The 25,675-nt window shown below is 37.9% G+C and overlaps 2 protein-coding genes across 3 annotated transcripts; both read right to left on the bottom strand.

Moving 5' to 3' along the window:
• LOC143741115 (phosphatidylinositol-binding clathrin assembly protein) lies at window positions 1-21,620 on the bottom strand. 2 transcript variants are annotated; one of them, XM_077233475.1, is made up of 19 exons: window positions 20,840-21,620; window positions 17,808-17,950; window positions 17,474-17,549; window positions 17,284-17,386; window positions 17,042-17,135; window positions 13,520-13,631; window positions 13,215-13,321; window positions 12,148-12,189; window positions 9,550-9,635; window positions 5,721-5,754; window positions 5,403-5,545; window positions 5,098-5,195; window positions 3,690-3,806; window positions 3,556-3,586; window positions 3,296-3,428; window positions 3,105-3,128; window positions 2,928-2,984; window positions 793-909; window positions 1-691 (listed from the first exon to the last, which is right to left on the bottom strand). In XM_077233475.1, exons 1-19 carry the CDS (start codon window positions 20,967-20,969, stop codon window positions 677-679), a joined length of 1,662 nt encoding a protein of 553 aa, XP_077089590.1. In that variant the 5' UTR covers window positions 20,970-21,620; the 3' UTR covers window positions 1-676. The 2 variants fall into 2 exon arrangements, with proteins under 2 accessions (XP_077089590.1, XP_077089591.1); XM_077233476.1 differs by lacking the exon at window positions 12,148-12,189 and having other exon boundaries at window positions 20,840-21,614.
• Window positions 21,621-21,767: 147 nt separating this feature from the next.
• On the bottom strand, window positions 21,768-25,427 carry rab38c (RAB38c, member of RAS oncogene family). Its single transcript, XM_077233478.1, has 3 exons — window positions 24,843-25,427; window positions 24,004-24,284; window positions 21,768-22,435 (listed from the first exon to the last, which is right to left on the bottom strand). The coding sequence occupies exons 1-3, from the start codon at window positions 25,033-25,035 to the stop codon at window positions 22,268-22,270; spliced, it is 642 nt and encodes a 213-aa protein (XP_077089593.1). The 5' UTR covers window positions 25,036-25,427; the 3' UTR covers window positions 21,768-22,267.
• Window positions 25,428-25,675: the final 248 nt, after the last annotated feature.

Genomic DNA, 25,675 nt, shown 5'->3' with positions numbered 1-25,675 from the left:
TTCTGCTGTATTTTACTTTAATCCAAACAGCCATACCTTTACCATACCTGAATGAGGCATTACAAGTCATGTAGAAACAAATCGAACTTTTAAGGTGAAATCCAAAATGTTTGGGGACAAGACAAATGTACGAAAAGTGACCTGTACACATTTCTCCAAGACTCAAGAAATTGAGATGCCATCCGCTGTGGCACAATCAACATTGACAGTGGTTGATTTGAAACACTATTCAGGCAATGTGCATACAAAACCTTGGCTTGGTTTAGACATTATAAACATTGATTCAAGTGTGCACAATTACAACAATCACTTTTCCAAACAGGGGGGAAGGGGAGGGGCTTGACATCATGACAACTTTTCATTCCACTGCAATTCACTGTACACTGTCATTCCGTTTGCATCAGCCAGTGACATCATCAAAGAGGGCTGCCTAAAAACACTAAATTTTGACACTTAGAAATTAAAGGTAACATGTAAAATGACGGAGGACTGTTATGTCGCTGGATGGAGGGAGTATGTTACAAATACACGGGCTAAGGGGTAAAATGCCACATGAACATCTTCTGTCTCTTTGAGCCATCTGAACCGTTTCTCATGTCTGCCTTGCCATTTTTGGTTTTGGATTGGTTGATGTTTTTCCTCGGGCGTATGTGTCAGTTCAACATGCTCCTCAGTGCTACATGAAGTGCATCTGGAAAAAAAGGCATCTTATTATCACAGGTCACAAGCAGAGGTACGTACAGAAGAACAGCCTTTAATGTAAGAAGTTAGGACGCTCTTGGACGGGAGTACCTGAGCTCCAGGGATTGGGGTGAAAGGATTGGTGGTGCGGAGGATGGGCTGGTTATATATCATAGGCTGGGGAGCCATCAAGGGCATTGACCCCATCTGCCCCACAGGAGGAGGAATCTAGAGAGCAGTGAAAAGGTTCAGCATGAGTGTCGGACTTGTGGAGATTTTCGGGTCGTTAATATTATTTAGTTTGGAAGAAATTAATACTTTTATTCATCAATGATGCATTAAATTGATTGAAAGTGGCAGGCATTTATAACTTTTCTATTTAGAAATGCTGTTCTTTTGAACGTTCTGTTCCTCAAAGCAGGGTTTCACACGTGGGGGTTCATGAGGAAACTGCTGGGGGTTCATGAGTTGATGAATAGCTAATAATTATATTGAATGAACAAGAAAAAAATGGGGGCTTCACGATAATCACGATTATCAAATCAAAGGCTCCAATTCAATAAATAACTGTAGTCTGATGCGCTGTGTGTTTTGGTGTGAAGCATGCAGCGAATTTCATCATTTATCAAGTATTATTTTTTTATTTTACAGTACAATTGTATATTATAATTGTAATTTACAACCGTAATGTATCTTCATTTTATAATTAGAGTTAAAACATACTACAACAACTACTACTAATCATTACTGACATCAGTGAATGTGTCGCTAAATTATTTAAATATAAAAAAAAAATCTTTGAGTACTTCAAGTATATATTTTATGCCTGAAAAAAATTTATCAGGTTTTCCACAACATAATAAGAAATGTTTCTTAAAGGTGCAATGAGGATCTATTGACAGAAATGCAATATAAGATCCATAACTATGTCTATAGTGGTGTATAAAGACCTTACTCAATGAACTGTTATGTTTTTATTACCTTAGAATGAGACATTTATATCTACATAACCGCGGCACCCACTTCCATGAAGGTCGACATATTGTTACGTCATGTTTCTACCGTAGCAGAACGCGAACAAACAGCGCTACAGAGCGTGTTTCGTCACTACCTTGAAAGAGAAGCCGCAGAAAGCTAGAAGCTAGACATAAACACCGTGAGTAGAGACTTTTCCCTTGTCAGTGGTGTAAAATATGTAGTTGGATTGTTCATCTAACTTAGTTCTTCTCCCTCGCTGTGTTATGGCTTTGACAATCAGCTGATTAGTACTATTGACCGTAAAACTGTAACGTTATAGGAGTCACCAACCCGTCCATCGCGGTCGACAAGTCGATCTTGGAAGCATTTTAAGTTGATCGTGAAGAGTTTTCAAAACCAGAGAAAAAAACCAATATTTTTATTCATTATTATTTATTAATTTGTGTGTAGTAAATGGTGTCTAGGGGATGCGGAAGTGCACGCAGTGTTACAATCACATCATTTTTGCAGACGCGTCGAGTATAAACAATGCTTTACCCTTTAACCAGCTCAGCCACAGCCCTACAGCATAACAGCTCATATTAGCCAGCTAAACTTTTACTACCCTGTTAGAAAAAATATATAGTTGCATAGTTTCATGTGGTTCTTCTCCCTCGCTGTATTATGGGCTTTCTATGTGGGGGGAAATGTGCTGGTTACGTTTGCGAGACAATCAGCTGATCATATTATTATATTATATATTAAGACCCTTGATCCTCACCTGACTATGGCTTTGTAAACTTTATCCATCTGGTTTATAATGGACTGTGGTACAGAAACAGTGACAATGTTACACACTCTTGGCTTACTCTGGCTATTCTCTGCTGTCTCAGACGACGATATGTTTGTCCCGTTTCTGCAACCGTAGCTTCTTCGAAAGGGAGGGGTGAGCAGTGGGCTGAGCCATTAGTGCAACTCATAACCGAACCGCTAGATGCCGCTAAAATCTACACACTGCACCTTTAAGCATCAAATCATCATATTTGAATGATTTCCGAAAGATCATGTGAACATACAGCTTTGCCATTACAGAAATAAATTACATTTGATTTGAAATTAAAATAGGGAACAGTTTAAATTATAATATTTAAATTTTTTTTTTTTTTACTGCATTAAAACACCTTACTGGCCCCATACTTCTGAACAAAAGTCTATAAAATAGTTATTTAAATATATTAAACCTAATTAAATAATTAAGATGGCTGAAATTATCAAGCTGAAACACGTACCATCCCATACACAGGCACTTGGGGGGTTGTCATCGGAAATGCAACCGGAGCTGGTGCCTGAGACAGACAGAAAAACGTCAGAATTAAATGTGCAGCAGAAATATATGTAACTCATTTATTTTGATAGTTCTTTGAATTTAGTTGATTCGACCATGTTTATGTACAAGCAGGACTTACATAGCCAGTATAAATCATTCCATTCTGTATCATTACAAAAACATGCAGAAGAGAGAGAGACAAAGACATTACTGAGAATCACACAGACATTATTTTGTGTTATATGTAGTACATGTCTCTTGGATTTGAAATTGCATACATATTGTATTCAAACATATTATACGAAAAATTGAAAAAGTCAATTTCTATACCATCTGTGGCATCGGTATGGGAGCAGGGGCCAGGTGTGTGTGGCTCCAGGGTGCCGTCCCATTCATGGCTTTAGACTGCCAGTGGGAACCTCCAGATGCTTTTTTCTCCAAATGAGTCCAGTGAACTTCTGGCCTAAAAAAACATATTCATACGTCAGAATGATATAGATTTACTTACCAGATGTACACATTGCAATAATGATTGTTAATCTTGTCAATAAACCTAAAATGTCATACGCTTTACACGGTAAAAGCCTTACTTTTTGGCTGGGGGTCCTCCAAAATGTAAATCTATGACAAATAAAACATGCATTATGAGAGAAGGTATCACGGTCTGTAGTTTAATGTTTAATTGCCATAGAAACAAAATAAATGAGACGGCTGAAAGACTCACTGCCCACAAGATTGGCCAAGGACGAATCCAGATCATTAGTAAGTAATTTTCCTCCATTGTAGAACTGTGTGCCTTGACTTTGGACCTGCAAGGAGAGGGTGGGCTTCAAAAGTGCTCCTACGGGAAAGCCAATCTGGAAGATAAAAACAAGGCAATTCTTTTTCAATATTAAAGCTGATAAAATTCCAGTTCAGTAAGCAGAGACAAATATAAAGGGCTGAGTATAAATTTCTTAATACAGATTTCGATTTGATTTGATCCAATGCAGGGAAGTATTTCAGACTGATTTAAATTGATAACTCGTCTTTTTCAACTATTCATTAAAAGAACATAAGTCATAAGAGTCGTTCCTACTTAGAATTGATTCACTGATAAGAACAGGCTGATAAGAGTCATTTAATCATGAATCGGACTACACTGGTCATGCTGTATGTTTTTGATTCACTGACAAGAACAGGTTGATAAGAGTCATTTGTCCATAAATCAATGCACTGCTGGGATTGTAAGTTTTTGATTCACTAAAAAGAACTGGTTCATAAGAATAATTTATTCATGAATAGGACTACACTGGTTGGGGTGTATGTGTTTGATTCACTAAAAAGAACTTGTTCATAAGAGCCATTTGTTCGTGAATCGGACTACACAGGTCACACTATATGTTTATGATTCACTAAAAAGAACCGTTTAATAAGATCATTTATTCGTGAATCAGACTACACTGGTGGTTGGGGTGGTGTGATTTTTTCCCCAAAACCACTTCACCAGAAATCCCGCCCTGCAGCTAATTTTATTGGTTAAGGTTACAATGACGGGTAGGTTTAGGGATCAGTGTTTGGTCTAGGCAATCAGTTCTGTGATTGACATGACCAATGAAATCTTAAGAATTGGCCGCAGGGCGGAATTTCCACTGAACTGGTTTGTGGAAAAAAAATCACATGTTGGGGTGTAAGTTTTTGATTCACTAAAAAGAAGTGGATCATAAGAATCATTTATTCATGAATTGGACTACACTGGTTGGGCTGTACGTTTTTGATTCACTAAAAAGAACTGGTTCATAAGAGTCATTTGTTAGTGAATTGGACTACACTGGTGGCAATGTATATTTTTGATTCACTAAAAATAACTGGTTCAAAACCTGGTGTTTTTGGGGTGGAATTATCTGCTTTTCTGAATCTGTTTGTAAACCAGTATTTTTGCCACAGGTCCAAAAATTACAAACTTTTAAAAGTCAAAGAACTCTTATAAAAATATGGAAAATACTCACTCAGTTGAGTCCCAAAGAAGTGGAAAATGTGCCATATAATAAAGAATTTAAGAAGAGCAGGATTAAAATTGTATCAGAGAAGAATGCTAAGACACTCAGAATATAGAAATAGTAAACTGGACAGTTTTGGGCCGGTTTAATTACCTCCCCAGCTGTTGTTAGTGGCCGGTAGGGTGGTTGTCTGAGCAGGGGTGCTGGAATTGTGTTGGAGATCAAAATGGTCATTGCTGAAGTTGTGCACACTGTTCAGGATAATGGGGAATGAACAATTAAACCTTGTAACGGGCACACAATAACTCCTGCAACTACTTTTAACTCATTTGTCTTTGGAAAAATGCGTCTGCTAAGTGAATAAATGCATATATAGTAATACAGAGCAATGGTATTTCATATACATGTAGAAGTGCCACTACACTCGAAACAACACTCCAGAACATGGCCTCATGTACCCGTTTGTGATGGTTAGATCAGGTGGACTGGACAGGAGCTCGGTGGCACCGCTGCTGGTGCAGCTACTGTTGGCACTGCCCACAGACTGCCCGCTGGGGGATACTGTCGGGGTCTGCATGCCAATGTCTTTGAGCTGAACAGCCTGCAGAGCAGAAACCAACAACATTAATGCCGACAGTTTCAGTGAACATGTAATTGTTTGGATGAACATTTGCAAAAAGGATGGAGTTTGAAAATATGTTTCATGCTGTTGTGAAGTCTGCGCTCATTAGCAATTTGACAGAGAAATTATGTGACAAATAAATAAGATTTCTTACCTTTGCAGGCTGTAGTCTGTCACCTTCCACCTCCCTATGAATGCAAAAAGAGAATGATTCACTGGAACGTCTAATCGCGGCTGATACACAAACTTACAAATCAATCGCGCTATTTAGTCAAGTTTCAGTGGGATCTGTGAAAACTTTACTGTAGGAACCACTATCACAATCACAATATTGATTATGAGCAGAACTGATTTTTGAGCCAAGTGGATTTTGAATGAAACTTCAAATAAAGTTGTATGATTATTGTAGGTAATAAAAAGTTTTTTTTCTAAAAACTTCTGTCTACTTCTAACTTCTGTCATGACAACTCTCAGAGTGATTGGCATGGTAATGGATAAGACATATATATATATATATATATATATATGGTCTTGGCGGAATAAATCTACTACACTGCTGCTGCTGCTGTTGCGGAGCAAGTACGGGCCTTGTTACTGCCAATTCATACACAACATGCTGCTGTGAGAAAGTAAGATATGTTACTGCTGTACAATATAGCATACATGAGTTACCCATAGCAGATCTATACAGGTGGAGCTGGGGAAGGTGGAGGGTTCCTGAATCGCTACAGAACTGCTAAAGCAAATGCTGACCAAGTATTTAAAGGTTGAGCAGCGAGCTCATTGGCTACCGACACAGCAGGAACCAATCAGCTGTGCCCTATAGAGAATGATGTGATTGCAAGCAGATTGAGTTAAGGACATATTAGCCTGCACCATCTAGAGTTCCATGACAGAACTTTGTATATATCTTCAATTTCTGATTAAAAATTGATTTTGAGATTTGTTTGTTTCTAGGTTTTTGTGGCCTTACAGACCGAGATTTCATTGGGAGACATTTTTTCTGTAATAAAGAGAATACTAAAAGTAGCACAAGTAACATCATCTTTATTATATGCAGTAAAGTCTGTCAAAGTCTGTAAATTTTTTTATTTTATATGAGATATTTTGACATCTTTATGAAAAGGCAAGTTTAGTTCATGTCAAATGGATAACCTCAACATTAATAAATAAAATAAATTCATTAAGATGAAAACTGAAGTGTATTGAAGGTGTATTTTTTACACACAACTTGTATTAAAAGCAGTGGATTTCAAAAAGGGGGCCTTTAGATGACTTACAATTATTTACATTTTAATTTTAATGAGTTTTAAAAGTGTGATTTCTAGACCTGGGGAAAGTCATGTAAATTAATAGAATCATAAAATTTCACTGGCATTTTTATAATGAATATACAGTTTTCTAGTTGTGCTAAAAGTAGAAATTGTGAGTGAAACATACTTTTTAAATATTGTGGAAAATGAGGGACCATGGAATCGAAAAGGTTTAGAAACACTCATTTAGAGTGATTCAATCAAAATGTTGGATGAGAATGGTATACATTTTTGGTTGCACTGTATTTTACAGTATGTGCACTTGCATGTACTTACAGTGCACTTACCTAAGAAAATACTGGGTAATCTACGATAACTACAGTGATTAAGGTTAGGTTCAGGGTTAGTATCTAGTTGTTACCCAGTAATAGTAATTACCTAGTTCTGGCATGAAACTCTAGACAGTCTTTGACTCATTTGGTAGCGATCACGTCATTATCTACATGGTACAATTGATTGGTTGCTGTTGCATCAGCGTCCAATGAGCTGCGCCTCAACATTTAAACATATACCGGGGTGTTGCCGGTAGCAGTATGCAGCGCGCTCTCAGAAACCCTCCCCCTTCCCCAGCTCCACCTGTATAGGTCTGCTACAGGGGTTAAATCATGTATGATTCATGTGCAGCAGCAGCTTACAGTCTTACATGTTCACAGCAATATTTGTGAATGTATTGGTAGTAGCCAGTCTCAGTACTTGCTCGGCAGCAGTGTAGCATATCTACTCCGCCAAGACCAAATGCATTAACATTGCCATATCCATTACCATGCCAATCTCTATTACCATACCAATCTCCAAAGAATTGTCGGTAACACTTCACTTTACAGTACGAGCACTTTCAATGTACTTACAGTGTTCTTACCACAAAAGTAATGAGTAGTGTAAGGTAACTACATGGGTTAAGTTAAGGTTTAGGGGTAGGTTCAGGGTTAGTACCTAGTTAGTGTCATTGCTACAATAAGTATGTTCATGCGAAACAGGACTGTAAAACCAAGTGCTACCGAATTGTCATGACAGAATTACTGTAATAAGTACATAGTATGTACATGGGCAACAGGACTGTAAAATAACGATTTGATTTACTTTATTAATCCCCAGGGGGAAATTTATGTCACAGCAGCACAAAAATACAATGAATAAATAAACAACAACAACAACATACACAACAACAACAAGTCTTGTTCTCAAATATCATTTTTTTCAAAGCATTATGATTATATACAACCATCATGTGTATATATCATCTTATATAACACTGATTTTAAAATCTAATTGCGTTTGGGAAAAAGACTTTCTAGAAACGCTCTTTGTAGCAGCGTGGATGAATTAATCTTGAGCTGTAGGTACTCACAAAAGCTCGAGATATTTCATTAAGAGGATGACAGTCATGATTAATCATAAGAGAAAGGTTCCCAATCATTTTATCCTACACTATCTCCTCTAAAGTGGGTAACACACTCTCCACGACAGAGCCTGCCTTCTCTACGAGTTTATTTTACTTATTCTTCTTCTTTTCAAACAATCCCCCTCCCCAACATGTGATAGAGTACAAAATCACAGATGAGACTTCAGAGTCATAGAATGTCTTAGGTAGTACCTGACGTACACCAAAGGATCTCAGTCGTCTTAACAAATGAATACGACTCGGACACTTCTAATAGACATGCATCGTATTATAATTTTACAATCTCAACTTCTGACTCTCTTAAATTTACTGGTACCGCTTTCTGAGGAAGTCTACTAAAATCAACCACTATTTCCTTTGTCTTACTAGCATTTAGCCTGAGACCGTTTTTATCACACCAGTCCACAAAACTCTTTATTAGCTCCCTATATTTACTCTCATCGTGGTGCTTTATACAGCCAACTATTACAGAATCATCTGAAAATTTCTGGAGATGACAAGATTTAGAATTATACTGAAAATCTGATGTATAAAAAGTGAACAAATATGGTGCTAAAACCATTCCTTGAGGGACTCCAGTGCTGCACTTCACTATTTGAGACACACAGTCCTGCATCCTCACATACTGTGGTATATTAGAGAGATAATCAGTTATCTAATTGACCATACCCTGATGTACTCCAACATTTCCCATCTTACTTCGTAGTAGTGAAGCCTGAATAGTGTTAAATGCACTAGAGAAATCAAAGAATGTAATTCTAACTGTGCAGTCCGGGGTCTCTAAATGACTTAAGGATTTATGCCAAGAGGTAAATAAGTGCATCATTCACTCCAACACCAGTTTTGTAAGCAACTGTAATTTATCCTCAGCACCACAAAATACTGAATTTAAATGGTTTAATACCAATCTCTCAAAAACCTTCCTTAACTGTGCGGTCAATGCAATAGGCCTATAGTGCGAGAACTCAGTGGGATTTGTTAATTTAGGTACGGGTACTACACATGATGTCTTCCATAAAACAGGTAATTTTTCTAAACGCAAACTCAAGTTTAAAATATAATGAACCACCCTGCAAATCTGATCAGCACAGGCCTTTACAAAAAGGCCCATTTTTTATTCAAAAAATGAATACAAAGAGTACAATTCAAAGAACTTAGTTGGCAGTTGTATATAAACTAGATATTATTTTCAATACTCCTTTTCATCATTCCTGACATTTGTATTTGTCATTGACCTCAAGACAGAATCCCAGCACATATTCAATTACCTGCTGACAGTAGAGGCCTCTTTCATTTTCTTGCCCTCCAGAGAAGCCAGATGTTGTTCCAGAGCATCTAAGAGACTGTTGGGAGCCTGGTGGTGAGGTCAAGAAGGGATGAGGCAACACAGGTTTTAGGCAACACAATAAACTGGTTAAAAGTAGCAGCAAAAAATGATCAAAACAAAACACACACACTCAAACATTTGCACCTAAAATACTTCTAACTATGAATTGTAAAATAAGGAATTCCTACATAAACAACTACAAGTACATTCTACTGTTCTGTCTTTTATTCTTTCTCTCACACACTCATACCTTCACACACACAAAGGCTGCGTAACTAAGAGAACCTAATAGTGGTTATGAGTCTCTGAAAACAAAGGGGAAACACAACAGAAGTAATTCAAGTGGAAAGGGCTTAAGCTTAAAAGCTACACATGCAAAACAATATCCGTTTCCCATGCAATTTCTCCAACAGGCCGTTTAAGACCAGTGGGGTCAACTGAGATCACTTGAGGATAATTAATACTATGAAAAAAGGAAAGCAGACTGACCTACAAGGAGATTGTCCTAATCATGCACAGGATATAAACACACATACTGCACAGGTATCAAATGCCACAACGGCACCTGCTAATCTTTGGATTCCACTTGGATTTCTTGGAAATCAATCAGGAGTAAAATTATGGCTATGCCGCTTTTAGTGCTGATTGCAATGTCTGGATTGACATTTTGATAGAATCCGAAACACTTGGAAGCCAAAGCAGGTTAACCAAAGAAAGGCAAACATTGAATGAGACCAGACCACGCTGCCAGTATTTTATGCTTGTATTGCAGTTTCGTCCGAAAAAAGAGCAACGTCAATTGAATCGAAATGTCGGCCGAAAGGATTCGGCGCGCAGGCACGTGTGTCTGTTCTTATACAACATTTGCCTTTGGGCCACGAGCTGTGTCCGGTGTACATGCCAATTCAGAGGAGGAAATTTCATGAATAACAAAAGAGCAGATTTCTCAGACGTGTAATTTGAAGGAAGACACAATAGCGGGAGCATTCTACTGAGAAATCTGAAACATATGCAACGAAACAACACACTATTAAAGGAGAGATAAACAAGGAAGAGAAGTTAAGACAAGGGTTCTACAGGAGCAGGAGTATACAAAAGGCCGTGATTAATATCTATCTTACAGCAAAGAAAAGGCACTTAAATAGGACTTATGAAATAAGCCTAATCAATGGTGCTAATGATAGAGTACTTGAGAATAGAACGCAGGCCTTCTGAATACTGCTTCAGCTTAAGTAAACAAGGCACTCCTTCCAATAAAATGTTTTGTTGACATGGTTGAAGTACCACTTTGTAGTGTGCCAGCCCAACACCTTCAGGAGTCCCTGTCCAATGTAAATGAAAATGTCAAATATGCCAAATGGTGGCAAACTGAAGGGGGACGTCAATGCCCGGCACCCTGGCAGAATTGTTAAGAGACGCAGGAAAATCAGGTCTATATTTGGCAGCGCTGCCGACTATAAAACTTCGTGAGGTGCCAGGCAGAATTTAGTCCCCAGCTCCAGTTTTAAGGCATTCTTTTTTATTTGTGCACATTCACTGTTCTACCCAAGAAGCTATCCAAGCAGAATACCCTACCAGTACAGAGATATATGGCAAAGGTGAGTGCTTCCAGGTTGGGAGATGTCTTTATTTAGCGAGCCCGTGGCCCGCAACGTCAGACTGGCCACGTACAGCGTGGCAGAGATCATCGCACAAGCACCATTTAGCCATATATCAATCCGTATAAAAGCCGCCTTTTCGCTGTCTCTGACAAACGACAGACCGGAAGTCATTCATTTCCAATGAAAAATTGCACGGGAGCTACATACGCCAAATTTCCGGACTGGATTTGAATATTTTAACTTCTGCGATTAAACTGTATGCAACGGTTGTTGTGTATTACAATCAAACTATAAGCACGTTGTGAGAACTATCTTTATTTTTATTTTTTACTAAGTCTGAAATTTTATTTAGTCTGAAATAACTATTTTATAATTGTTAAACAGTTATTTACAATGATAAGCACTGGAACGAGATTTGTGGACAAACAATTATTCCTTCCAACCACAGTGTTGGTGAATTAGCGGAGGATAAATGCTGTTGCGCTCAGTCGTATGCGAGTGTCAGAGACGGTGAAAGCGTGGCTTTTGGAAGTACAAGCAGTCAAATTTCTCATGGGTATATGCCAGTAAGAAATAGTGGCTTGAGGGGCAAGCACTAAGCTTTAATAAGACCTTAACTGACTTTTCATTACTGCTCAAATGTAGCTATAAACAAGGCAACGGCTATCAGAGATAGCACCTGTAAAAATTCACATAGACTATAGCTTTGGTACCCATTTACCTCTGGCGACAACAGAAAATGCAAAACAGCACATCTGATTCCTTGGGAGTGCGCGGGTATGGAGTAAGTTTCTTGAGGCCCCTATCCTAAAAGTCTGATAGATGAGGGGGAAATTAAAAGAAATCAGGGCTGGGGATGATGGTCTATGGGGTGAGGCGTGAATGAGAGATCAGGGTGAAGCCACATGAGAGAAACTGAGATGAAATGCACCACTAACCTGTGAGAGATCTGGGATGTCAACCTGATCAATTCCAACTTGCTGTGACACAAAAGAAAAGGAAGGGAGGGAGAACGGAAAACAAAACGTGAAACCAAACGGTAAAAAGAGAAAACCGAGGCACGTGGAGAAGGGAGAAAGAAGAATTAAGAAAAAGAGCCATTACTCCATGCAGTGTATGAGAAACAAAAAAGAGAGAATGGACGACTGGATGTACACACACACAGAGACATTGAGGTTCTGGAGATGGTGTAGTAGATGATGAGTGAGAAGACACTTGTAGGTCAATGGTGAGATATATACATGACTAGGTGAGAAACATCCAAAAGAAACACACAACTAATGTTGACTTTGGAAAAAAGACAAGAAAAACAAATGGCATACACACATTGTTATACAAAGAAAGAAATGTGCTCTTAAAGTCAACTTTAGTCAGTTTTTGGATAGCACTTCACCCTTTTCCTGAAGAGTCATATTATTCAGCCAGAAAGCAAAATAAAGGATTTAACAAAAAGAGAAGAAACCAAACAAAAAACTCAAGAAGGATGTGCTTAGCATTTTTCCCCAATGTATGCCTCCATACACATCAAAATAATGGGCTTTACAGACAAAAGTAAACAGCTAAATTCCAACCATCACACTGGCACAGTTGTCAAAAATATCAGGTGCCCGCTATTCATTCGTCTCTACAGTAGCAAAGCTTTATCTTTGAGGCTTATCTTATCTTGTCATTTATGCAATTGTTTATCCAATAGTTCCTAGGAGCCAAATTGACAACTGTGCCCGTATCCAAACTGCAAAACAAAGGTTCAACTCATCGTTTGCACATTAAAGGTCTGTCGTTGCAATCGTGTCATAGCTCTGTTCTTGCTGTTGTTGAGAGGGACAGATAGATAGAGAGACTTTCTGCTAAGGCATGCAGTGCAGGCACCAGAACAGGCAGCATGAGGGGGGACCTCCGATACAGGTTCTTGGACCAAAAGGCAAGAGGGACATTTAGCAAAAAAGGGCCTGAATAAGATGAGCCCAACCATCCCATGCATGGATTAGATCTGGAGATGTGTTACCTCTGCCACCTTGAGAAACTCTGAGAGCTTGGTCATCCTGATAAGAAACTTCTTGTATATTTCCAGTGCCTCTTTGCATTGATTCTTCTTCATATTAAAATATTTCTCTTTGAAGTGAAGAAAAAAGTCAATTTAGCAAGTTGCATTTCTCTTTGAAGTACAAAAGATATTTTTAATACATATAATATATTCATATATAAAAGCTGCTGTGACCAACGGCTTTTGCGCCGCACACTCATATGAGGATGCAAACTACTGAATTACTGAAATTACATGGAAACAAAGCTCTGAGGTGAATGTATTACCTAGCAGATTAATGACACCCTCGTTGTAAGCAGCAAAGATGCGGATAGAGTCCTTGAAGAGCAGCGTGAAGGCACAATTGATCACCCCATTGGTCAGTTCAGTAGAGCTGGCCTACAGGGAAGCACAAAATCACAAATGTAATCAAAACATGAGCCTTTAAATGCCAGCTTGCTGTTTCTCTGCATTCCTACTAGGCGTCTATAAATCATCAAGCAATCTCAAGCTTCCAAACTCCTCCTGCTGTTGATGCAAAAGCCACATCTGAAGCACCATAACGGCTACAAGGGTTGTATCTCAGTAGCTGTAAGATTTTGATTGCACAAATTTGTGTTTTGTAAAACCACACTGGTATACATTCAGGGATTTATATAACATAATGCAGGGATTTTAATTCAAAGGTTTAAAACAGGAATGTTCAAACCGGAGTCAGACAATGATGGAGAGACTCAAGATGAAGTGACAACATGTATAAAGTAACAGGACATTTCTGAATGGTTAGTTGATGAATTTAGGTAGCTAATGTGTAGTTATCTTCTAGTCATTGATTAGAATATTCTGTCATGATAATCTATAAATCGCGTTCCCGAGGGAGGGGTTTATGTAAATTTTAGGGTTGTTGATGTCACTAACCCCGGGGGAATGTTGTGTAGTCCCAACCAGCCTTTGTTGTAGTCCTTAAAAAGACATTTCTTTAAAATCAAATATCTTCCTTTGCTTTGAACTTTGAGCGTTGCAACTTTGCAGTTGTTGTTTATGCTCAAACAGCGACATTACACACCAACTAAAGTTAAAAAAGTGAAATCATAATCAACCACCCCTTTAAATGATATAGATATCTTTTGTAACATTATATGTCTTTAGACTTATGTCACTTTTGAGCAATTTAATGCATCCTTGTGGAATAAAAGTATTAACTTAACAAAAAACACTTTTAAAATATATATAGACCTATAAATATTTTATACAATATTCTTTATTGCTGAAACGTCTACAATAGGCTATTTAAAGGGTTAGTTCACCCAAAAATGAAAATTCTGTCAGTATTTACTCACCTTTATGTTGTTCCAACCCTGTAAGACCTTCGTTCATCTTTGGAACATGAATTAAGATATTTTTGATTAAATCTGAGAGCTGGATCACTCCTCCATAGGCTTCTAAGGGATTGAAACTTGTTCCCCGAAAAGTTATTAAAGACATCGTTAAAATAGTCCAAGTGACTACAGTGGCTCAATCTTAAGTTTATTAAGTGACGAGAATACTTCTTGTTTGCAAAAACAAACAAAAATAACAACTTTATTTCAACTATTGATTTCCTTCTCGGTGGGCCTCTAGTCAGTTAGCGTAGTGTGATTGCGTAGAGCTACGTCACACGTAGGCTCACTATTGGCCGACGCTGGTCATGTGTGTGATGCGTGTGACGTTCAACAAAAGAAGCTCTACGCTTTTACACTAGTGAACTGACTCGAGGCCCACAGAGAAGGAAATGAATAGTTGAAATAAAGTCGTTATTTTAGTTTGTTTTTGCGCACAAAAAGTATTCTCGTCGCTTGATAAACGTAAGATTGAGACACTGTAGTCACTTGGACTATTTTAACAATGTCTTTAATAACTTTTCGGGGCTGGCAAGTTTCAATCCCTTAGAAGCCTATGGAGGAGGGATCCAGCTCTCAGATTTCATCAAAAATATTTTAATTCGTGTTCCGAAGATGAACGAAGGTCTTACGGGGTCGGAACAACATGCGGGTGAGTAAATACTGACATAATTTTCATTTTTGGGTGAACTATCCCTTTAAGTGACAATATTCCAGTTGTGACATTGTAGCCCCCGACACTTTGACAACATGCCCTGCAATTGGGAACATATGTGTTTTTATTTGTAAGGAAAAATGAGAAAAATTACAGCCGTGGAAAACTGCAGAAAAGGAAGGGCAGACGTGAGACAGACAGACTAAAGAACAGGGCCCGTATTCATAAAGATTCTAAGAATCCTCTCAGAAAACTCTTAATTTAGCTTAAAATCTTTTACGTAGGAGTCTTAGCTTAAGAGCGATTCGAGACCGATCTGAGAGCAAATCTGAGTAAGGAAAAGACAAAAACTTTTATCTTAGTGAGGAGGCGGGGCTGACCCCGTTGCTATGTATGACACAATCTTTTGAAAACTGTGATTGGTTGGTTGTCCAAGAAGGAAAAAAAGAGTGATTTTAAGTATAGGGTCTATTCTAAGCCTTCACATTGAAATTACCTGCGTAATTTTTCCTATTCGACCATTCTCATACACACACACACACACATTATATATGTGTATATAAATCCTTTTTTTTTATTTACCATACTGTTAATTTCCTATAAGGTATTTGATTGGATTAAAATGATAAAAATTGTTCCAGTCTATTTAAGTGGCGGTTTGAATGTTGGTTTTAATGTAGCAAACATGGAATAAAAAAACAAGAAAGCTCAACTGGACAGAGGAACAGTGTTTACTGTGAGCCCAGTTAGTGGATGAACACAAGGCCATCCTTAAAGGAAAATTCAGACCGGGTGTCACAGCACAGAAGCAGACGTGGGAGCTTATAGCGGTTAATAATAAATTATCTACGGTTTATTCCCCCTGCTTGTGCGGAAGCCTGCTATATTCATAAATGCATTTTTTTGAGCCTGCAAGGTGGGAATGTCCAGTGTAAACAAAATGAACTGAAACACAATAAGAGGTTCTGAAAGTGCTGTAATTGTTTGTGATCACTCTGCTTACAGAAGTTTGTGACAGACCCAAATCATCACTGCTGCATTGATGGATTTTCCCAGCTGCCAAACATCTTAATGTACAGTAGTGATTTAATTTCTTGCACTACGCCATTCCTGCGCTGTGTCGGAGATGTTATTGTGTCTCTAATAAAATCGGTCACAAACATTTTCCCTGCACGATCTAATCTATAGTGTCTTATTAACTCACTGTCATCTATTGTCTGCAACACATTTCTTCTCCCTCTTCATCTTTCTGCCATTTTCTCCTCTGCTAAAGAAACTCTTAAGCCTCTTAAAAGTCCTCGTCCGTGCTCCTAACAATTTTGACCTTAAGACCTCTTTTAAGGGTTAAGATGCTTTCTGGATTACTTTTTTCTTTACTAGGATTTTTTCTTTAATTTTAAGAGTAAACGCCCACATTTATAAGAATTGTTTTAGAATTTTGTCACTAGGAGCTACTTTTTGCATTAAGATTCTTTATGAATACGGGCCCAGGTCTTGAAGATAGTAATCAGATGTTTATATAAGTCAGGAACACACTACACAACTTTCTGTTAATTCTGTCAACTCCGAGCACACAAAATCTTTAGACTGGCAGAAATTCGGCAATGAGATTCGGCAGATCGCAAGTGTAGTGTAGTGTAATCCAGCTTTTGGTCATAATTACACTATTCTGCCTACAAAAGTCCTGATAAATATCATGCATTCTATTTGTTTTATACCCACACAATGTTCAATTTTAGATCTGAAAACTGAAACATATTGTATGTATTCTGTACCTCAAAGTCCAGAAGAGCGTCCAGCTGATTCTGAATGATAGGTAGAGTCTTCATCAGCTTTTCTATGCTCATAGTGCGCATCACTCCATCGGTCCTGCGCAGAACATATTGATGGTGTGAGGTTACACATAGTTGAAAATGAAAGGTGTGACCAGTGACCACAACTGTACACCTTCAAAGGCTGCCGTTTCAAATGTCGCCATTTGTCTTATTTGTCTCATTATGGAATATTTGCCCCTCACCCTCTTTTCATCTTGGTGAAATCAACTGCAACGAGTCTGTAGGACAGAGCCCTCTCGGTCAGATACCTGCTGTAACGTCTAATGTAGATGGACATATCATAGCCTAGAAGAGACGTTCAATGCTTTAGACATACAGATTAAATCTGGTCCATGAATGCACTTATATTGAAGTATTAATTACAAAACATACCTTGTAATGCGCCTTTATCTACGAAGTTATTCAAGTTAAAGAGTGTGCTTCTTGATGCAAGGTACTGGATAAACCTCTGGATGATGAAATGTAAGATACAGACAAGCAAGTGAAGGGGGATCAATAAAACAAACTGAGTAGAATAATAACAATAAATGCCTTCAGAAAGAATATAAAAACTAGAAATTTTAAGTTTCACAACTACCCGAAGGATTTAATACTTTCAAAATCTGAGAGAATGGCCCTGGCGAGTACTGTTACATTGATTTTGTGACACTCTACGGTCCACTGAGAAAGTGACAAGAAGAAGAAGAATTCAGCCAGGGACTCTTACCTCATTGCCGTACATCATAAGGTGGTGTGTAGTAATGAGAGCTTTAAAGACCACCACCCAGCTTTGATTTGCTGTCCTCTCAAACAATGTGTCAGCCAAGTGAGGTATATTCACGTTCAGCTCATTGGTGCAGTGCATTAGATCTGTGCAAAAACAGAGCGGGAACAATTGACTGTACATGATCCACAACAATTACATTGTGGTTGAATAAGTATTTGGGCCTACTTATTAGATGATATACACTACCACTTCAAACGTTTGGGGATTTTTTTTTTAAAGAAATTAATATTTAAAACTTACTATTAATTAAATTAATACTTATTATTCAGCAAGAATGCATTAAATTGGTCAAAAGTTACATATTATCATATATGTATATTACATATATGTATATCAAATATACAATGTTCTTTTGAACTTTCTATTCACCAAATATCCTGATTTTTTTTAGCATGTTTCCACAGAAATATTAAGCATTACAACTGTTTTCAACATTGATAATAATAAGGTTTTTTGAGCACCAAATCAGCATGTTAGAATGATCTCTGAAGGATCGTGTGAATCTGAAGACTGGAGTAATTATGCTGAAAATTCTACATCATAATATTTCAACATGTTCTTGTTTTTACTGTATTTTTGATCAAATAAATCTAGCCTTGGTGAGCATAAGATAATTTAAGAAATCTTACGGATCCCAAACTTTAGAAAAACAAACATAAACAATATATACACTGCCAGGCCAAAAAAACGCTGTTTGGGATGTGCTGAGGGAGACTTTACAGAGTGCTGGACTCTTGCATTGTCAATACAAAATCTTGACCAAAAATCTTGATGGAAATAATATCACAACATTTATTTTCATCAAGAGGTCCATCAATTTTTGGTCAAGATCTTCTACTGACAATGCAAGAGTCAAGCACTCTGTAAAGTCTCCTCCGGCCCATCCCAAAGACTTTCAATGAATTTAAGGTCTGGACTTTTCTTCTTTTACAATTTGAGCCTGATACATCTGGACATTGTCATCCTGGAATATGGCCGTGATGTGTCTTCCTACATGGCTGTTCAAGAAATGAAAAGCTACACACACCAACAGTTCACATGCTAGAAACATAATAATCAATGAAATAATGAGCCAATCATAGACTCTTAAATATTTGCCTATTCAAATCCAAAAAGCGACTTTATTTTTGGCCAGGCAGTGTATATTTTATGCATATGGAACAAGTTTGGCAATTTCAGCTACACCCATTACTAACAGGTGCATAAATAAAATAAAAAATGTCATCCAATTTACTTAAACGTTTTTAGTAGAATCAGGTGTACCAATGCCCCTGGGTGTACCAAGTCCATAAAGAAATTATTTATGAGTGAGTCTTTTTAATAGCCTACACAAAGCCCAGACTTGAACCCTTTTGAACACCTTTCAGATGAATTGGAAAGCTGACTACGATTCAGAGATGCTCTTCTGGGAGCAAATCCATGCATTCATGTTCCAACATCTAGTGTACAGCCTTCCCAGAAGGATTGGAGAAGTTAGTGAGGACTAACTCACTGTTAACAGCAAACCAAGGTTGCTTTGCTCAAGTGTCCACATACTTCCGGCCACGTAGATGTAAGGAAAACATTTTTTCTTTCAATATCTTTGTACAATTTAACCAATAAATTTGGCCTATATTAATTCTAAAGACATTTCATACCTACATTGTTTATCTGTTGTCTACATCAGTGGTTCATAATTATATTAAGGTAAACTGCCAGAAATGAGCTGTTTCACCGTAATAGAACAATCCGTAGTGATGGCGGTCTGCTATCTAACATGACATTGCTTGCATAGCGTTTACTCAAAAGTTACACTTGATTTCTCCCTAATTAACTGATAATAAAACCTGTGTCGGTGAATGCTAGCACATATTCAGAGAACACCTGCTACCTTTATTACTTTGAAGGAGGCTGGCAGTTTATTAGATCTGCAGGCTGCTTTCTTTATGTCCCCCAAAGGACATCTGCTCTGGACTCATTAACTGACAGCTTAATTGATAATTTGCTCCATTAATCAACTACACTTATTTATTATTAGTGAACTGAAAAAAGCTCATTTTGACCTGTAAAGGAAGGAGCATCCTCACAGTGGTGGGCGGGATTTAAAAAAAACTGACCACTAATACAAATATCAGCCATACCATGCCAAGATTAGCAATAGTATTTCGATTTCAGAATCAAATATCTCCGTCATTGTGACTCATATCTGTAAATAGGCTATAAATATCTACAATGACATTTTTTTTGCATTAACCCATAATTACCAAATGTCTACTTTAACAAATGTAACAGCATATGTTCAGATAAAACAGATTAAGGTGATGCAATAAAATAAGCTACAAACATCACTGCATTGATACTGCTGTCACCTTCAATGACTCACACTAGGATAGCAAACACTGTACGTCAACAATGGAAAAATAGCAACAACAGCTTTAAAAAAATTAATACAGGTTTAAGTCACGAGCAATTTGCACCTTGCATTGTGTAGGCAAGCTAATCTTCATCACGCTATGCCCTTGACATTGTAGCCTATGTTTCCTGTAAGGAATCAGCCTTGAAATGATTAGTAGCCTACACGTTGTCTACATAAGACTCTGCATAATTGTTCAATAAGCATCTGGTTGTGATATTTCAAATGTGGCATGCATAATATCAAACTGATTTAAATTTATTTCGAAAAAATAAAAAATAAATAAATAAATACAAACGGTCATGAGGTGCCTGTCGTATGCAAATTGGTCAGTGTGTCAATCACGCATTCTAATCAGCATTACGGGACTGTGAACGTGCCACGGTGACCTTCAGTGAATTGATGAAATGATCTCTATAATGGCTGTCAAGAAATAGGCTAATTTACTGTAATTATAGGTTAGGTTGAAAATAACAGCAAATGATCGCCCAGGAAACAGTGCATCTAAATGGAAGCCGAAGCACAGTGCAAAACACAACGGGTGACATTTCGCTGCGTTTCCCCCCCTGCTTTAACCTACAATCAAGGTGCTTCTTCTTGGGCGCGCTGACTTCGTGCGTAGTGGCCTTGCACACGGCTTTGCTGATGGCAGATCCGGTCATGCTGTGCTGAGCCGCGGCGATCCGGTCCGTGATGGACTGTCCCGACATATTACGATTTTCAATAAATCGTCCCTCAAACAGATCTATTCACTGCAGGGGTGTGTGTGGGAGCCTGCTCCGTCTGTTTAGTCGGTCTTGCGGAGAGCGCTACCCTGATACGAACCGGACACGGGCGAGGATGCTCTGACATTCAGATAACGGCAATCACCGCGCGCTGAAATGATGACAATATAATGACAGATCGTGATTTAAATAGGCCTACCCGTTCAGCACGCGCAAAAAGGACACCGTGTTACTCGCTAGCCTCCGGTGTTGCCGGTTAACCATGTAATTGCTGTTTAAACGACGCGTACTGCGAACGGAAATGGAGCAAAAACGGTTCAATTGGAGCGTTATTGATCTCTAGCCGCGGAAAATCTCGCCCTGATTCATTGCATGAGCGAAGTAGGTGCATCACGGAATTTGATACCAAGCATCATTTTCCAAATTCCTTCAGCGCGCTTTCGCGTTATAGGGTAAATGCACGCGCTGCTGACAATATGAACTATTAAATGGATATTATCCCAGTCAGATAGTTGCAGCAGTGCTCCTAAATGTGAAAATTCAGGATCTCGTCGATGACATCTTTGATGAAGCAACAATTCCAATTTCCTATAGTTAACAGTCGGACGCTCCGCGCAAAATGGCAGTATCAGAATCAGGTGACTGGAGAGGGGGGCGATTGGCCTGTGTCAGAATATCTGGGGTGGGCACCTTAAGGTGGAATTACCGCACTGCTTTAAACCCCCACTGTACATACACAAGAATGCATCAGACGGCCATTTCAGAGTCTTTCAGCGCCTTACATGGAGGAAAAATACTGCATGCTTTATTTTTAATGCAAGAGGTTGCAGGATAACATTCCTACATACTGGAGCTGTGCATGTATTAAGCCATATTCTTTGTGCACATAGGCTAATCGTTTTTTGAATCTTATTTAACTGAATCAGAGGCCACTTTTTTAATAAATATTACAGTGTCCACACACAAAACAATTATAAATGCATATTTGACCTAGACTAAAGTAGTACCTGGCTAAAATCGTAGAGCATTCACCTGTAAACAGAACACTGATGAGTCAAAGCGCCATCGAAGCGCCATCAACACGGTCTAATTATGTGAGATTTCACGCTACATATAATCAGCACAATCCTTTTTTTCACAGTCCCCGCCATTTTGTTGCATTTCTTGTCTCTTGAAGATGAACCTCATTGTTTTTGGGTACCATTAAATGGCTGAGTCCTCTTAAATCTATAACAAACTGCTATATATTTTCAGTTCTTCCTCACTGACTTTCATCCTCCTATTCAGAATTTGGAACAGGCTGTGCATTTGCTTCGGACCCGTTCTTTGGTGTTATTGTTGTACCCGGGGAGGGCCACCACATCTGGGTCTGTGTTGCTGCTGATGTTCTCCTCATGGGTTAAAATGTGATCCACCAGACATTTAGCTGCCGCCTCGATGTTTGTGTTCTCCTTCAATGGGCAGAAAATGAAACATAGAGTGTCATTCAGACAATAAGATCACAAAGCATCACCCTAAATTACAGTCACACTCATGAAATATATACATCACTGTTCAAAGGTTTGGGGTCGTTAAGATTTTTCATGTACTTGAAAAATCATGTATTGAGTCTTTTATGCTCCAAAAATACTGTTGTGAAATATTATTATAATGTAATTCATTCCTGTGATGCAAAGCTGAATTTTCAGCATCATTACTCCAATCTTCAGTGTCACATGATCCTTCAGAAATCACTAATATGCTGATTTGGCGCTCAAGAAACTTTTCTTTTTCTTCTCTTATACTGTATGTTAAAAATGCTTCATATTTTTGGTGAAAACTGTGATATATATATATATATATATATATATATATATATATATATATATATATTTAGGATTCTTTGGTGAACAGAAATTTATTTAAAATAAGGTTTTGAAAGATTATAAATTTATAAATGTCTTTACTGTCACTTTTGATCAGTTTAATGCATCCTTGCTGAATAAAACTTCAATTTCTTATATCAATTTTACTGACCCCAAACTGGTATGTATGCCAAACGACCCCAAACAAAATGTAAAAGTGCCAATTGTAAGTCAAATATTATTCTAATGCATATTTATCTGGATATTTCATTCATGTAATACTATGACATGCATACCTTACATACAAAACCATACTTTTTTATGTGACATTTACCCGAAGATGGATGCAATAGTTGTATGGCATAACTTTTTATGCAACTCTGAAGGCATGTTCACACCAAGAACAATAACTATAAAGATAACAATAAAAATATAGTTCTAAATATAAAATAAAAACAGAGTCCACACCACGATTATAATGGCACAGAGAAACGATTTTGTTGGAATCACTTTCAGAACAATTTTTCCCCCCAGAAGTTGAACGATAACAATATTGACAGCCAATCAATCCTGCTTTAAGAGCCGGAGCATTTAAAGTGCCAGAGGACATAACTGAAGCTCACGCTTAGAATAAACAGAATGATAGTTATCGTTAATGGTGTGAATGGGCTAGTTTATGGTTGAAAATATATAGGCAAGGCAGTTGTAAACTGCATGGTAGAATTTAAAATTGTATTAACAAGTTTAAAAAAAAAAATACAATAATGTACAAATAAAAAGTGCACACTCATAATGTGATTAGGGCTGATCCAGAGTTAAAATATTTCAGACATTATCTTTTTTATCATTATCATTATCTACCAGGAATCACTTTATAGCCCCATCTGCCTTACGCACATCATTCTCCTTTCACACAACTGTGTAACTCATTAAAGTGGGCCTGTGGATGGTAAACAAAGACCTTACTGCTAATGAGCACAATGCATTCTTGCTGTATTTGTTCTAAATGCAAACACACACAACTCCTGATTCTGTATCTGTGAAAATAGAGCAGAACCAATGGATCATCATGAACACAACACCAGTGAAACTACTAAGCAGTTTATTTGGGTTTTCTCATACAGTATGGTCAGATACTCCTGCTTAATGTTCGCAAAATATAGGCTACCCCTCACCTTTGCAGAGGTCTCAAACCAGCCCACAAATCCATTCTCTTTGCAGAATGTGTCAAGCTTTGGAATCTGGGAACGCAGCCCCTCACGTGATTGGTCAGACTTGTTGGCTAGAAGCACAGCTGGGACAGGTTTGCCATTGCTCAGAGTGATCTTCATGTCCAGGTCGTCTTTCCATTTCTGCACCGCATCAAACGTGGAGGCTCTGGTCACGTCAAATACTATGAGGGCTCCCACGGCCTCCCGATAGTAAACCCTTGTCATGTTCCCATAGCGCTCCTGTCCTATGAAAAATGTGGGATGGCAAACTGGAGGTCAAACATCCATCAGACACAAATTTCATCATGTTTTTCATCAATGAGTGTGTTATTCTTAATAATAAATCCTATAATATAGTCTAAGAACCAATGCATGTATATGCTCCGTGTGTGTGTGTGTGTGTGTGTGTGTGTGTGTGTGTGTGTGTGTGTGTGTGTGTGTGTGTGTGTGTGTCTGTGTGTGTGACTCTCTAACTCTCATGTGACTTTAGCACGAGTATGAGACTAGCTGAGATTAACACAAGACACATTCCTTCACATTCACACAAGGGAAATCAGTGGGAAGAGATTTCAGAGAGGCAATAGCAACCCTTATTATGATTTTTCATATCATACGGGTGAATATTCAAAATAATCTGTTGTCTATATCTATTACTTAAATGCCTTTTGACCAGCACACTAAGTAATGTAAATGATTTAACATCTTTAATTAAGCATATTATGAACAAAATGAAACGCCAGTGGGATAAAAAAAAAAGTTTAACATAAAAATGTAACATTAAACATATTAATGGGATGACGTACCTGCTATGTCCCATAACTGCAGTCGGACCACCGTCTGTTTGTCCCAGTGAAGGACTTTAAGAGCAAAATCCACTCCAATAGTCGCGCGATAATGTTGAGAAAATACCTGATGAACGTATCGCTTGATAATTGACGTTTTTCCAACTCCGAGGTCTCCGATAACAAGAACTTTGTACAAATGTTCTTTCTGCATGATGACTTAAAAATAGCAAATAAACAACCGGATCATAAACGCAGTGACCTAATTTTGTAAAGTTAGCACATGATGCTCTTATATCACAGCTTATCCATTGATCATTGTTAAAGGATTACAGTTTGTAAGAGGCACGCGCTCTTAAAAAGTTTATAGGCTATAATGCTCAAAAGTTAGATCAAACCGCTATGTCATGTTACTTCGAAACGGTGCTTGTCCTTCTTACTATAGCCTACACAAGCACGTATGAGCAAGAAAACAAAGTGGACGTATTTAAAAAAATAATAACACGAAAATAAATGTATAATAAATTAAGTGTTTTTCTCCAAAGAACTGGTAAAAGCCACGGATGAACTCAGCTCCCCATATAGGCCTACTGTCAAGAATAAAGTGATGATGGAACGCCACGCCCATTAAATCACACTACGTCACAGCCACGCCCCGTCTAAAATTGTTTTGATTAAAATTTATTTTTAGCCCTTCGTGGGGAAAAAAAAGTAATAATAATGTATTTTATACTTTAAACATTTTATATTTTAAAGATATGCCAGATTTGAGGTTGCAGCACTTTCCAATGTAGCATGAAGATTACATATTTTGAAAGTAAATTTTTATTTACATTTATTTACAATTTTTTCAT

This window comes from Siphateles boraxobius, unplaced genomic scaffold (assembly GCF_051911475.1).
Source record: "Siphateles boraxobius isolate OS27281-9 unplaced genomic scaffold, OSU_SipBor_1 18, whole genome shotgun sequence".
Lineage (NCBI taxonomy): Eukaryota > Metazoa > Chordata > Actinopteri > Cypriniformes > Leuciscidae > Siphateles > Siphateles boraxobius.
Note: the sequence above shows the minus strand (reverse complement) of the source record. Positions and strands in the feature narration are given on the sequence as shown.

Bases quoted from the DNA above. Each gene is read 5' to 3' on its own strand.
- LOC143741115 (XM_077233475.1), bottom strand. From the start codon at position 20,969: ATGTCGGGACAGTCCATCACGGACCGGATCGCCGCGGCTCAGCACAGC. The intron at 3,587-3,689 runs GTGAGTCTTTCA...TATTTGTCATAG, and splicing joins CTTGGCCAATCTTGTGGGCA to ATTTACATTTTGGAGGACCC. The intron at 2,985-3,104 runs GTAAGTCCTGCT...TGTCTGTCTCAG, and splicing joins GAATGATTTATACTGGCTAT to GCACCAGCTCCGGTTGCATT.
- rab38c (XM_077233478.1), bottom strand. From the start codon at position 25,035: ATGCAGAAAGAACATTTGTACAAAGTTCTTGTTATCGGAGACCTCGGA. The intron at 24,285-24,842 runs GTACGTCATCCC...CATTTTTCATAG, and splicing joins GCAGTTATGGGACATAGCAG to GACAGGAGCGCTATGGGAAC. The intron at 22,436-24,003 runs GTGAGGGGTAGC...TGCCCATTGAAG, and splicing joins GGTTTGAGACCTCTGCAAAG to GAGAACACAAACATCGAGGC.